At 32.7% G+C, this 16,109-nt stretch overlaps 1 protein-coding gene across 1 annotated transcript in view; it reads left to right on the forward strand.

The window, feature by feature from the left end:
• Positions 1 to 16,109, forward strand: part of TMEM65 (transmembrane protein 65) — a 69,706-nt gene that overhangs the window by 46,199 nt on the left and 7,398 nt on the right. Inside the window, exons 2-6 of the mRNA XM_010363896.2 lie at positions 3,991 to 4,035; positions 7,359 to 7,426; positions 11,395 to 11,449; positions 12,611 to 12,653; positions 14,605 to 14,710. Coding sequence (XP_010362198.2) covers positions 3,991 to 4,035; positions 7,359 to 7,426; positions 11,395 to 11,449; positions 12,611 to 12,653; positions 14,605 to 14,710 — 317 coding nt within the window. The remainder of the gene's footprint in view (positions 1 to 3,990; positions 4,036 to 7,358; positions 7,427 to 11,394; positions 11,450 to 12,610; positions 12,654 to 14,604; positions 14,711 to 16,109) is intronic.

Genomic DNA, 16,109 nt, shown 5'->3' on the forward strand with positions numbered 1-16,109 from the left:
AACTCTTCTGTCACCTTGATTCTGCTTGTAAGCCTATCCAGGTTACTTTTTTTTTTTAACTTTTAATTCTTTTTTTTTTTTTGAGACGGAGTCTTGCTCTGTTGCCTAGGCTAAAGTTCAGTGGCGTGATCTTGACTCACTGCAACCTCCACCTCCTGGGTTCAAGCAATTCTCCTGCCTCAGCCTCCTGAGTAGCTAGGATTACAGGTGCCCCTCACCATGCCTGGCTAATTTTTGTATTTTTAGTAGTGACGGGGTTTCACCACGTTGGTCAGGCTGGTCTCAGACTCCTGACCTTGTGATCCACCCGCCTCAGCCTCCTGAAGTGCTGGGATTACAGGCATGAACCACTGTGCCCGGCCCCAGTTAATTTTATAATTTCAAATAATGTATTTTTTAGTTCTAGAACTTCTTATTGGTTCTTGTTTTGATATTTTCTTCTGTTTCTCTGATGAGATTTCCTGTCTTATTCATTTAAGCATATTTCTATTTACATCTTTGAATATAATTTTAATTGCTTCTTTAAAGTTTTTGTCCGCTAATTCTAACATTTGAGTGACTTTGGGATTGGTCTCTGTTGTCGTCTGAAAATGAGTCACATTTTTCTTTTTCCTTGTTTGTGAAGTAATTTTGTATGTATCCTAGTTATTGCTGTAATTACTACATTGTAGAGACTCTGGATTCTGTTTTATTCATCTGAAAAGCATTGATTTTTGTTTGTTTTAGCAGACATTTAATGGTTAGGTTCAAACTGCAAACTCTCGTGGGCTGCCCTCAAATCTTTACTTATTTTGCCCTTAGCTGGTATTTTTGGAGTTTTCCCTGCACATATGTGGTTCCACAAGTCAGCTGTAGACTTGAACTGAATGTATGCACAGAATTTAGGACTCTTCCTTTCTGACTCTATCCTTTCCAGGATTCCTCCCTCACTTTCTAGTTGTTTGGTTACCTGGCACCTCATCCTCTGGTTCTTCAGACAGATAGACTGAGGAATTTTCATCAGAGCTTTAGTTGCTCTGCATGTTGTGACTGGAGCCTGCCCACAGGCTGAAAGCTGCAACAAACAGGTAACTAACTCACTTAGTGTCATCTCTTTTTCTGTGTTGATTCCCCTCTAGGATCAACCTGATTTCGATAATCTTCCAGTGCTTTCAGGTAATTTGTTGTACTATTGTTTGTAGCTTGTAGTTGTTCCATGCAGGAGAATTCCTCTGATAAGAGGTTAATCAGCCATTGTGGAAAGTAATGTGGCAAATGTGGTATGTTGAAGTACAAGCTTAATAGTTATCTTATTGTTTTAAAATATCCAGAAAAGGAAGAGAGTATGATGTATATAATACACACAGACACACACACACATACACACACACACACGCGGAAAGAACCGTTTTAACTCCATAGTTCACTTAATAAAACTTTGGAGCAGAACACATTTCCAATGTAAGTGTAGATAGTTTATTATATGTCAAAAGAAAATTCTTAAATTCATAAAAAACGTGTATATGGAAATAAACCTGGGATTTATTGTGACTATTTTCAGGGATATTATACTAGCAGTTATTACATTTTAAAACCTAATCAGATGACTGAAATCTTGGACTGATTTACAAGTTCTGTTGTGTATTTTATAGGTAATTTTTTTTTTTTTGCTTCTGATGTATGTTTTGATTTGCTTCAGTTACCATAAGACAGAATAATTTCTGATTTTAAAAAAATTTGGGCTGCGCATGGTGGCTCATGCCTGTAATCCTAGCACTTTGGGAGGCCCAGGTGGTTGGATCACCTGAGGTCAGCTCAAGACCAGCCTGGCCAACATGGTGAAACCTCATCTCTACTAAAAATACAAAATTAGCTGGGTGTGGTGGCACACACCTGTAGTTCCAGCTACTCGGGAGGCTGAAACAAGAGAATCGCTTGAATCCGGGAGGTGCAGACTACAGTGAGCTGAGATCGCGCCACTGCACTTCAGTGTGAGTGAGACAGAGGGAGACTCCGTCTCAAAAAAAATAATAATAAAATAATTTGATGGATACTTCCTAATAAGATTGTCGCTTTCTAGGAAATGTTCTTTTCATGATTCCTCTTGTACTCCATAGGTTCTTTGTGAAGCAGGAGGCAGAATCTGTGTTTTGATTTTACTTTCCCCTCTGTGCCAGTAGTTTTCCTCCCTGCTGTATCTCCTTTATATTTCTTTCTCTTAACCTTTTTTTAATTGCCTCTAGTTTTTAATTTTTTATGTGTAGTAGGAAAGAAAGATTAGGAATATTGATTACATTATTTGATTTTTTTCTTTATTGCTACACATTTTTTACTTGCCTAGCCCTTATCTTTTCTTCTTTGCTGTTGTAGAATATTTTTAATGTTTTACTCAATGAGTTGGGAATTTGAAGAAGTAAAAGCAAGGACTCCATATACTCTCATTCTACTGGGGAGGTCCTGCTTGTTGAATTTTTAGGTATTTCAAGATGTTCCAGTCAACTGACAAGGGCTTCTCACAGTGTCAGAACTGTAATCATGATGAGACTAATGCACCTAACAATAGTTCTGGTATGTGAATAACCACTTTTGCATGTTTCCTTCACCAGAAAATTCTCTGGAGTATAGCAGTATCCTGTATTCTTAGTTAGAAATTTGGCAAACCACTTGGATGCTTTCAAAGGAGATTTTGAGTTAATCATGCTAATCAGAGAAGAAGAATATGTTTTAATCAGATGTGAAATTCTGTAAGATTGGTATATATCTTCATTTCTTAATTCTTCTAAAAAAGGAAAAATAAAGCTTAAGTTTGCTTTCTTAGAACCTTCTAAATAATATGAAAGTTAATTAAACTTGAGGTTTTAGTGTATTTCTTGCTGTAAAGCCATTGTGGAACTTGTAAAATACCGGTCACTAATGTAGACCATATTTCCTTTTATGTAGGTTATCAGTGGAGATTTATTTGATTTTTACTTTTTTATACTAAATTCCTTAGTTCTTTTGTTGTCATAAAATATAAATAAATATTTTTGAAGATATATATCTAGTTTGTAATGTGTTTGTTTGGATAATCTGGTTGTACTAAATCTTTAGAGTGATCCACTATATGGGTTCTTCTCTATATGATAACAATTAATTCTGTCCAGTTGGTTGACCATAAATAAGGTAGAATTTTCTACCCTTTTACCTTAGTTTATTCTTAAACAAATGGTGAGATGGTTATTGTTATGAGACTAGGTAGGCTGCTTCTTGTAATAATTGTTAATTTTTACGTATAATGATGACACGTAGATACTCTCTGGCTTATAGTTGGGAAAACTTTGTTACTTGTGATTCTGAATAACACTCTACTTTTAAAAGTTTTTTTAATGTATAGAATAACCTATTATCCAGTGTATAGGTTCCAAAGTTAAAATATTCCGTTATATTATATATTAATAAATTAACACTATTAACATATTATAAAAGTTAAAATATTCAGTTATATCAACAGAGATTAAGGAATAGAATACAATTCACTGAAGTCATTGTTTTCATTCATTGCTTTAAAAATATTTTCTTCATTTTAAAGATGTCTAGATCTATTTGCATATTCATGTTTTCCACTATCAATGATGCTTGTTTGTGTATTTCTTAAGTCATCTAGGGTTGCCATCTTAAAGAAGAGTAGCTTTATTTCCAAAGTGTTTTTCTAGTGTAATTAATGCAAACAGACTCATTATCTAGATGCAAGGACTTTAAAGAAATCTGAAAAACAGAAAACAATGAACTTACCCAGGGCTAGAGTCCATGTTAGGCTTGTAACTAAGCTCAGTTTCATTTGCTGGCCTTTTATTTAATCCATACCGATTAATATTTTCTGTATGGACAAGTTTGGTCCATTAACCTAAAGATAATTTGTGAATAAACTCTGATGTTCTCTCACATTGTAAATCTGGTATTTTCTTCATTGTAATAAAAAATATCATGCTATAGTAACTAATTCTTGCCCCATACCCTTTTTCTCCCCTTTAGAAAAATTGGAAGCTCAACCACCCACCCCAGGACAGCTGAGATATGGTAATGGTTCTATAATTGTTAAATATATGTTCATCTATCTTTTGGCCTTGAAATAACTGTATCATTCATTGATAGCACAGAAGAGTCAGTTAATTAAATCTTTCCAGATAGAGTGGATTATCCTGTTCATTATACGAAGCACAAAGTTTATAAACGTGGCTAAGGATGTAACACAATATTGTCAAATATCTAATTTTGTTAAAAATATCTAATATTATTAAAATATTGTTGCCATTTAGAAATAGAATTATTTTTATGATAAAAGTTTTCTTGATTTCCAGGAAGAATGATGTATTTACTTTAGTTTGAATTTAAGTTGGGTAAATGCAGAACTAGAATTTGTAGACCCAAGGCTAGATAGAACTGTTCTCTGGTGGAGAAAATGCTTCTGGCTGGCTGTTTGTAAGAATGAAAAAAGTAAAGTTTATTTAAAACTGCCTGAAGAAGGACCGTATTACAATGCTGCTAGTGTTCTTTCTTTTCTCTATTGTGATAGGAATAAATATTCAAGAATAAATAAATATTCAAGAATATACCAAAATAATGTAAAACAAGTTTGGATGTTATTTATAAAGATGGAAGAAGTGAATTATTTAACAGTATAGTGAATTAGAGTAGGTTGTAAATTAAAGCTAAATATGAAATCTGATTTGCTAACAACTGCCAATTTATAGAATAGTGTTTCTGAGAGTAAATTGAAGAAGCCACAAATTAGTAGGAGATCATTACATACTAGAGAGCAAATTTATATAATTTTTTTAAAAACCTAATGGCCAGTTATTTTTTCTCTGACAGGTAGAATGTAATTTATATTAGAAATTAGTAACTTTCCTCAAATACCAAAACAATTTAAGAATTCTTTAAGACTTCTCTTCCCAGTTAATTTGTTATGGTTCTCCCACCTTAGATTCATACAATCTATAGTTTGTAATACTATATACTATTATCATTTTTTGTAGGTGATATTGAAATTTACTGTTTATATGGCTGTGTTATCATACCTAAATCCCTTTAGGGCCGGGAACCAAGTCTTATTTATCTTTGTATCTCAGGTGCCCAGTGGAGTGCCCTGTACATGTTTATTTAACTTTTTGAAAAACTTTATTTTTTCCTTTTAGTTAAAATAAAATTTAATTTTTAGGACATAGTTATATAGGCATAAACACTAAAAACATATATCTTATAGTTCAAATCTTATAGAGTGCCTTGGTTTTACTGACCAAGTAAAAATTGCTAAGATAGCAATTACTGTAATCTTAATTTAATGGCCTTATCACCTAATTTTAAGATATTTGTAACTGACCAATTTTAGAGATGCTATTAAGTGAATCCCAAAATGCTAATTAATCCTAACCAGTTTCATCGTTATTTTTCTGTACTTAAGTAGCTTTCTCTTCACTGTAAGTGTTTTATTTAGTGAATTTTTAGAATTTCATTATACTCTTTTAACCTGTTAAATTTGTAAATCTGTATTGGTTCTGGAAGCTGCTTTTCATAAAATTTTGAGTGTTCAGTAAATAACCAGATTTAGGCAATAAGTTAAAAAACTAAGGCTAGACTCTTTAATTGAAGAAAAAAAAAATCCCATTTTGTTAATGTTCCACTTGATTTTTACCACCTTTAATAACTTAAGTAATATTCTTTGTAATTAAAAATGTCCTTGATCTTGGACATTCTTACTTAAAAACAAGAAGAAATTTTAAGTGACCTATTTTATACCTATTATGTACTGGTTTATATAATATTGTATAGCTATAATAATATTAAATATAATAGTATTCTTATACTGTGTATAGTATTGTCCTGTGGTCTTGGTCATTTATAGTGGTTGAGGGTGCAAGTGCTTTTTTTCGAGTGCTTATTAGCCTTCCCTGCTAGGTGCAGAGCTCAATATAGTAATATCAAATTTTTATAACTTCTGGATTATATTTCAATTATACTTTCTGTGGAGATAACTGCATTAAAAGAAAAAAAGACTCTAAATTAGTGAACACATATAACCAGTTGGTTTAATGGATTTTTTTTTTTTGGACGTAGTATAAAACTCAGCATTTTAATGTTTGTTGAAAAAAGGCCTCAGTTGAACAGATGTTCACTATACGTTGGCAGTTTTATAGATTAATTAGAATAAAGTCTTTTACCTATTCCCAGCTTTTAATCTGTTTCACAGTCTGCCTTCAATTCTCTCAATCTGGAATTCTCTTCCTTTCCAGGTTAGTGGTCTTCAGCTTAATGAAATAATATTTTTTGAGCATCCACCATGCCCTTGATATTCTGTTGAAGATGTAAATATGAAAGAAATGAGAATAAATGTATAAAAATATGTAGGTATTAGTTCTTCCTAGTTACTTTTTTTTTTTTTTTAGATGGAGTCTTGCTCAGTCGCCAGGCTGGGGTGCAGTGGCGCAATCTCGACTCACTGCGACCTCTGCTGCCTGGGTTCAGGTGATTCTCCTGCCTCAGCCTCCCAAGTATCTGGGACTACAGGCATGCGCCACCACACTCAGCTAATTTTTGTATTTTTAGTAGTGACGGGGTTTCACCATGTTGTCCAGGATGGTCTTGATCTCTGACCTAATGATCCGCCTGCCTCGGGCTCCCAAAATGCTGGAATTACTGGCGTGACCTAATTACACTTCTAATATCTCAGATCATTGAATGTATACACCCAATATATGAAGTAAGGTGTGTTTTTGGTAGCAAGAGGTGAAGTTACAGTTTGATTTAAATCAAATATTGATTGTTTATAATTTGCAATGGCATTTAGGAATATTGATGAATTTTGAGGGGAGAAAAAGACTGCACATAGATGAGGTAATAAAGATGAGATAATCACCTTTTTCTAACATTTCTTTAAAAAAATTAGTGAGGAAAAGCACCCAAATAGCTTTTCTGACATTTGATTTAGAACATTTTCATTATTTCTAATACAGAAATCAATTTTATAGTATCAGACTTTAGTCATAAGAGAAAAAGAGATTGATGTCAGTAGCAATCGGGTAAAACGTGGTACTCGTGTATGTTTACTAACTTGTTCTCTTAATTGTATGTATATATTTGTGTGTGTGTGTTACCAGCAAGAAAACACAAAAGCCTAGCACAGTTATTTTTACATATTTTATATTTTTTTCTGGTTTGTTTTGTTTTTTCCCAATATAGTTTCTCCTTGTAGCAGTAGCAGCATCTTTTGGCTCTGGAAAATGAGAATCAAATTCTAGAGATTATCAAGTCTGTTTAGGATACTTTGATCATATCATCTGTTTTTGTCATTCTAAGTTAATAGAAATCTTAAAATATGTTTTTCTGTTTTTGATGTTTTTCAGTATTCATCCACAATGCGATACCTTTCATAGGGTTTGGCTTTTTGGATAATGCAATTATGATTGTTGCTGTAAGTTCTTTCTCTCACTGCTTCTATTTTGAGTTCGTGAATTAATGTGGTCTACATTTTCCTAATGATTTCTCTATTGTGGTTATAAAGTTTTAATATAATGAACAAGAATATTTTTTGCTATATCTCATATTAGACTATAGCTCAATTTTAAGGCATTATATTTATTAATCATTAAGACTTTAGGTAAAGCATTAGACAAATAGACTTGGTGGAGCATTTAGACAGAACATTTAAGGCCTATATTATCCTATTCTAATTTCAACATTTTTAATAAAGAAAAATAATATGTAAAATGTTCTGATGTTCTTTAATGGTATTGGCAATTATCATCACATATATAGGTAACTATTTGATTTAGTTCCTTGTTCAATTTTCCAATGTGAAAATGTTTTAAAGCATGTTTTGATAACATAGTCTATCTTTCAGTCTAGCCATTGTTTAAAGTTTCAATTCAATTAAGTGACTATATCTCCCTTTTGCCTTGTTCCATTGTAGTGTTAAAAAAAATTCCCCTTTGCTGTGGTATTTTAATGCAAGGGTGCTCCTTAAAAATGTTTAATCTCAGAGATGGCTGACTTACCTTCTTTACTACTATATAAGGCCTTTTGTTAATGGATATCAATATTGGGTTCATATTCTAAAGTCAGAAATAGATCCATGATTAAAATGCAAGTCTTCAAAAACTGCACAGTGCTCTGTTTTCAAGAACATACCAAGTGTTAGCTACAGCTTATGAATTTGTCATAATGGGATTTTCATTACAATTAGATTTGATTTACATTAATTGTTTGAATATCTAGCCAACTCAGATTTTAGTAGTTTCCGAGAAGCCAGTGTGGTTCTAAATAGTTGAGTAAGTTTCGCACATTCACAGTTATATAAATTGGCCAGTTTTATTCTTATATACGTATTATGAAAATGCCATAATCAGTCAGAAAACTATTCATTTTCTTATTTTGTCCAAGTAAAACAGATCGATCACAGTCCAGTTAATATGTCAATTATCAACTTCCAATACATAGTTTTAGAATACCTTATGTGAAGTCGTTCTTTTCAGATATTAGCATTAGATTGAAGGTAATAGATCTTCAATACATTTAGTGGGAGGAGAAAAAAATATCATGTACTTTGAATACCAGTTTATGAGTTCCCAGTTGGGGTCTTTATTTAAACTCGTTTGAGAAAATCGAAGTGCCTCACATCTAGAAACTTTTCTCATTTAGGACTTAGAGAGTTTGTTGTCAGCTTCGCTGACTCTAACTTTTAAAAACATTTTGTAAATGATAGCTAAAGTGTAGGAGACTACTGAAAAAGTAGAATGACCTTAGGATTGTTGAATGTGAGGCAAATAACGTATGAGAGATGCAGGTTTTCTTTTTGGTGTTTTGGAGATCACGTGTACTACAAATGGACATAAATAGAAGATTTGGTTTCAAAGTAGGAATTTTAAAAGTAATTTACGTTGTGTAGATTACAAAATTTATGTAAACGTGGTTTATTCAAGAATAGTTTTGTTTGCTATGTAGTCTAGCCTTATGTCCAGATTGATGGGGATCAGCTACCAAACCAAACACCCACATTCTAGAGTCAAATTATTGTAGTAGTTTGTAGTTCACTATTTGGTGTTCCCCAGGTGTGTGCCTCATTATTACTGAGAGGCATAACTGAGAGTACACTATTTTTCCAGGCCTGAGTTGGCTGACTCCAAATTAGTAATACTCGTTACTCTGTTTATATTGAAATCCAGTTTCAGGGGCTTATCAACCATTTTGTTTATTTTTTCTTAATTTTTTTTTTCCCCAGCACATCCAGAACACAGAAAATCGGTTTTTTATTTAAATAATACTGAAATAAATATTTAAGCCACTGACTTCAGTACCTGGTTAAGAGTAGTAGGTATGGCAAAAATATTATCCTGTGATAGTTGCAAACTAATTCAGAGACAATAACATTTTCCACTGAGGCTTTGTAATATAGAATGCTGAGACTTAAACATACAAATAATGTAACTGTAGAATCTATGAAAGGGGAAATAAGTGATTATTATCTTAAGAATGTTTTTCATCTTGTAATTAAAAAAATACTGATCAACCCCTCTCATTGTGGGATAGCTATGACTGTTTTAAAATAGTAAGTTGAGATAGTTGATTCTTCTTTTTTTCCACACCATAGACGTTTGATGTTTTCCTCCTTCCTGTTAGGTGTACTTTCCCACCCTAGTTGTACTCGTAGAAACAAATTCCTCTGTAAACTCTTGTAATAGATTTGGCCCTTATCTTGGTTGGTATTCATATTAAGCCTTTTGTTTCATAGTTTAAAAAATATTTTTATATTATTGGATTGCTTTTTATAACATACTTTATGGTTAGTTTTGGGTTACTTTACTAACAGTTTAATTGGATAAAATTTATTAGAATTCTAGAGTAGATTCATTGTATTAAGGATAATGAGCCAGGTATAACTTTAAGACAACGATTAGTATTCGGTTTATTTATAATTTCTACCTCACCTATTAACACAATATTTGATGTTACTATGGGACACAGTAAAGAAGTCCATTGCCCCCAAAGCACCTTTGACTTCATTTGGGGCTTTTCCTGCTGTTAGAAGGATCTTCAGCTGTATTACATTCAACCAAATGATTAAGCACTTAACTATTTTTTAAATATATGTATTGCAAAGAGATTTTTCTTTGGCCACTGCCAGCGATTCATTGCTGTTAAAGATGCCATATTTATTTATTAGACTGTTGTTATCAGGTGCCTCTCTTCTATATTGGTGCTCCAGGTTTTTTGCATTCAGATATGATGATACACATCTTTATTCTTTTTCTCTGCCTATTTTTACCTTTTCTTCCTCTTTATTTCTTCTTCGAAATCTGTTTCTTGGGGTATATTTACAACCTTTTAATTTGAACTTTGTGCATCAGGACAAAAGACTTTTGAACTTTAATGCATCATCAGGCTATTGAGTCCATATTCAGCAAGAATTATATCTTAAAGTGATGCAACCAAAAGCTCTAGGGGAAAGAAACTTGAGGAAAACTCTTTTCAGTTTTGTAAATAATTGATGAGTAATGCATTATTTCTACATAAAATATAGGGCATTTTTTCCCTCCACAAATATCATTGAGATTTGAAACATTTTTTAGAAATATTCAAGCATCAGTGTTCAAGAGAACTCTTGAAAATTAAGTCTTCTAATGGCAGCATTGCTCAGGGATTAGAATTGAATTAGTGCAATAGATCCTAGGATTTCTTCTTTATTCTATTAGAACAGTTTAATCGTCTTCACTTCAGTTCCTCCTCTCTAAAATGAAAGTAAAATGTGAGCCCCTCTTTTCTTCAAAGGAATGATGATATACATATAGAAAGTCTTAAACTCTGTCATTAAATTCAGTGGCAATACAATGGGGCTTTGCTTTGAGTGTAGATCTATTGTACTAAATGCCGTTGCTGCTTATAAATGATTGTATAGTTTCACTATTTAATGATTAAAGAGCTAAGTGTTATAAGGATAATTTTATAAACCCCAATTTCCCTAGAAACAGGTTTAGTCTCCTTTTAATCTTTTGATAGAGTAAAAAAGAGTAGTACAGATGTATAGTTCAGAATTTAAAATCAATGTGAGTTGGTCTTGTTTTCAAAGAGCTTTAAAGCATTTTTCTCTGTGGTAGAAAAATAGAAATTCTAGATTTTTAATGATGAACTATATTTCTACATGTGTTGCTAATTTTATTTTTATAAACCTAATTTGAATGAATGAAATGTTATTGATGTTATTTCTGTATGAATGCATATATTTAATTTAATGAATTAATACATTATATGTGCATATAGATGTATGTAATTTTGCAGCACTAACATGTTGATTTAACTATTATATCTGTTTTTATTAATGCTTTGCTATTCTTTTATAGTCACTTCAGTTTTAATTTTTAAGATTAATTTTTTATCATATTTCAGGGAACCCATATTGAAATGTCTATTGGAATTATTTTGGGAATTTCAACTATGGCAGGTATTTAACAACAGTAAATGTTATTATTTCATTGTCTGTACATTTATAAAACATTTCAGTAGATTAGGTTTCGAAGAGGGTAATTTATTTGAATGAGTTTACTCATTGAGATACCTGTTTTCTTCATCATATTCTTCGGATTCTTAGTTTTGTATATGTAGTACTTTTTCTGAAAATTTTAGGTACTTTATATTATGGTTATTGGATAACAATACTCTGCTATATTGATTTCTTAAGACAAGATTTTCTGGCAATTCAGTGTTACCCCTAAACATTTCTACCCTTGGTCTTATTTATTTATTTATTTACGGAGTCTCACTCTGTCACCCAGGCTGGAGTGCAGTGGTGTGATCTCAGCTCACTGCAACCTCCACCTCCCAGGTTCAAGTGATTCTCCTGCCTCAACCTCATGAGTAGCTGGGACTGCAGGCGCCCACCATCATGCCTGGCTAATTTTTGTATTTTTAGTAGAGACGGGTTTCACCATGTTGGCCAGGATGGTCTCGAATGCCTGACCTTGTGATCCGCCCACGTCAGCCTCCCAAAATGCTGGGATTACAGGTGTGAGCCACCGTGCCCAGCCTGTTATTTATTTATTTTTTATTTATTTTTGAGTTGGGTAGAATTTTTTTTTTTTCTTGAGTTGGGTAGAAAAAATCAAAGAAGGAAATACAGAATTAAACATCTGTCTTCTCTGTCCCATTTACCACTCTATTTTTCATGGAGGTAAAATTTGGGAAGAGTTCTATGTTGTATTTGTTGTAGAAAGCATTAGGTAAATGAGTTAATGAAAGAAATATTTTTTTTTCTCCTTGACTTTCTTGAATTTCATAGCTGTACATGCAGCTTTACCAATTCCTTTAAATATTATATGAAAGATACTACAAAGTACAATTAATATTGAAACCAAATGGAAATTGGCTGCCATAACAGAAAAAAACCTACTACTTAATGGAGGCAGAATATTATAATTTCAAAATTGTGTTCTATTCAAAACCTTGAGAGTAAGAGCTGTCCAATGAGTTACTTTGGATATTGTTGCTTTAGTTTGAGAAATGTGAGAACTCTTCCAAGATCAGTGCTTTATTGATTACATAGTGACATATTATAATTATTCTTCTTTTATGTAACAGTTCATTTGTTTATTTTTCAAATTTTTAGCTGCTGCTTTGGGAAATCTTGTGTCAGATCTAGCTGGACTTGGGTAGGTTCATTCACTTATTCATTTGTATATTCTGTACTTGCTGTCTTTCTGTTCCCCACTCTTCTTTAGTTGAGAAGCATAACAAAGGGATATTTAATTTTTCTTTGTTTTCTAGAATTAAAATTTTGAATTTACTTCTTCTAAACTAATAGTACTAAATCTTTGGTATCCATCAAATATAGATGCCTGGGTGATATCCCAGTTTTACATTATTAGTATCTCTGGAGAGGGAACCCGGCATTTGTGTTTAGTAATTTTCATGAGTGGTTCTGATGTATGCAAAAGTTTATTCTAAATCTACCATAATGTAAGCAAAATGGAATTTGTGTTTACTGAAGTATTTATATGTATTTTATAGACATCTCTAAGGGTAAGGCAGGATTAAAAGCAAGAACCTCTCTCATTATTCCACCTCACCCTACTCCCACAAAACCCAAAGAGAAAGGATATGGCTCAAACTTAAGGATACTGATGACATACATGTTTTCTAGAGGGGGGAGCTTTCAAAGGAAATAATGGCCAAAGCATATATGGGTTTGGCTATTTTTTGCTTTCTTTACTTTATGTGGCAGGAATAATGAAACACACTAAGGACAGCTCTTTAGAAAAGGCCCAACTTTCTCTCTCTCTTCACATTCTTGTTCCCAGTGGCAGATGGCCTGAGCTGCTTCCTGAGCTTGGGGAAGGCTGGGGGAGTATAAATTAGACTAAGTGGACATTATTATGATAAATGTGTTCTCTCTTGCTGTGTCTTTGACTTTGTCTCTTCTTTCCTTGGCTCATTTGAGTGTTACGGTTTCAGATTTGAATTTTTTCTTAGAAGTTTACTTAGCCCTATAATCGAGGCAAAGCGGCTTTATACGTGATCTAACCGTAACCTTCTATGTTAGACTTCTGCACCGGAGTCTGGGGCCAAAGCCACAGTTTAAAAAAAAAAGTTTCTTTGCTTTAGGGCCATGGCAAGAATTTTATATTCTTGGAATTCCTGGCATAAATGCATCATGATATCATCTCTTAAACATTCTATTCCCAGTTTCCAACATTAAAGTAAATAATGAGAATATTACAGTCATTGTATAGCTTTCGGATATATTTAATAGAACCAAATGATCTAAGAGATTTTAAAGACATTTAGCTATATATTGTATCATAAAACAATTATTTTTGTTTAGAGATGAAGATTTTTCTTGAAGTCTTTGTATTTAAAAACTATTTCTCGTCTCTCTTTTTTTGGGGGCGTATCATTAAACAACAAATACCACATTTTATGCATTCTCAGATGTATTTTAACATATCTGATATCAGGATCCATCTTATTGTTGGTAGTATACACAGTTTAATTAGCAATGTTTTTCTTACAGTTCATAAAGTAAGAGTATATCCAATAAATGATGGCAACTTAGAATTGATAAAATACTTGAGATTGGCCTGAAAGTTCTAGGGTGTTTTGTTAGTTTACCAGTCTGAGGAATTGTATTTGTTAGTTTACCAATCTTTGGAAACTTTTGCTGTCCGATAAGTTACTAATTTGTGTCTCATGTTTAAGATACAAATTTTGCTTTGAGCTTGGAATAATTGCAGAAATTCTAATTATTTGTACAAATTATTATATACCTTGAATTGTTTTTAAAAATAATAATAGAGAATAATTGCTCTAAGTCAATTAATTTTCCTTTGTGTTAAATATGTTAATAATAAAATATTTTTAAACAATATATACAATAAAAATTAAAAGTTGTAAAGAATGTTTATGCCATTTCTAGGGTACCAAGTGCAAATGTAAAATTATCTTGCTTCTCCTTGTAGTAATTAGTTTACTATATGAGGACATTTGCATGTCTTTTTAAAAACCTACATTTTGTCCTCGTTGTCTTTTGTTTTGTTTTGTTTGCTTTTGTAAAGGCTTTATTGAAACATAACTTATATATCATATTGTCTTGTTTCTTCAAAGACTTGCAGGCTATGTTGAAGCATTGGCTTCCAGGTTAGGTCTGTCAATTCCTGATCTCACACCAAAGCAAGTTGACATGTGGCAAACACGTCTTAGTACACATTTGGTAAGTAATTTACATGGTTTATGACAATGAATTGGGTAGCCAGAACAAGATACTGTATAGTTCAGGATCTTGAGAAATTTGAGACTAAAATGGGTTTGAATGGAGTTTTTAGCAAAAATTGTCCAGACCTTGGCCGTTTTCAGAAGAACAGTATTTGTGTTATTAACTCCTTATTTTTTGTAGGTATACTGAATTTTTAAAAAATATTTGTGCAATTCACTTAGAATTAGGGAGTATCTCTTATAGGTTGGGGTCCAAAGAACATAAATGAATAATAAACTGTGGTTATCCTTGAGGAACTTGTTTAGGTGAAAAACCAAACATGTAAACAAATTATAATTTAGTATGACATATGCAGTAATGAATTATGTATAAGATATAACAATGATACAGGTAAGGGAATTAACACTGTGGGCAGTAACTTCTTTTGGTGGGGAGATTTCTTGGTGATTATTAGATCTAAGCTGATTTTTGAATTATTGATGAGACATTTACTAGATGAGTAAGAGGAATTCCAAGCATACTGGCCAGCAATTAGAAGAGGATGATAAAAAAGGGTCTATTTAGGTAAATACATGAACCTATTTTAGGAATATAATATGTAGTAGCTGTAGGTACAAGCAGCAGCAGAAGACAACACTGGAGAAGGCAGCATGGATCAGACAGGAAAGGTATTGTATGTGAATGCTAAGGAGCTTCAGCCTCTTACCTAAGTGATGGAGAGCCAGGGGAGTTTTAAATAAGAAGGAAACTGGATGGATCATGATGCCATCAATAAAATCAAGAAAAAAAGGAGGAGGAATAAGCTTGTAAGGGAAGATAATGAGTTCTATTTTGGACACATTGAATTTGAGATACTAATAGGACATTCAAGTGGTGACACCTAGTAGGCATTTGGGTTAAAGTCAAGAGTTAGATAGGTCCGAGTTAGTGATAATGGGTATTGTTACTCATTCATTCAACAAATACTTATTGTTTACATATTATATGCCAAGTAGATATACAGGAGTTTTAAATACATTGGTTAACAAAATAAGATCTTATTTCTGATAGATCTTGCATTCAAGCAGTGGGGAGACAGACAATAAACAATCTGATAAATAAAAATATTTAGCATATTAGAAGCTTATATGTGTTATGAGAATAAAAAGGGAAAGCAGAGCGAAGTAGAAGAGTCTGGGAGTGCTAGGATAGAAGCAGACTGCAGTATTCAATAGGAGCGTCACTGTAGGCCTCACTGAAAAGGTAGGTGATTGTTAAAACCATGGGAGAAGATGAGCTTTCATAGGAGAATGGTTCTCAAAATGTGGTGCCAGCATCCGCAGGATCAACATTACCTGGTAACTTCTTAGAAATGCAAACACACAGTCTTCATCTTAGACCTATCTATTATTGTGTA

The sequence above is a fragment of the Rhinopithecus roxellana genome, chromosome 9, assembly GCF_007565055.1.
Source record: "Rhinopithecus roxellana isolate Shanxi Qingling chromosome 9, ASM756505v1, whole genome shotgun sequence".
In the NCBI taxonomy this organism is placed as follows: Eukaryota; Metazoa; Chordata; class Mammalia; order Primates; family Cercopithecidae; genus Rhinopithecus; species Rhinopithecus roxellana.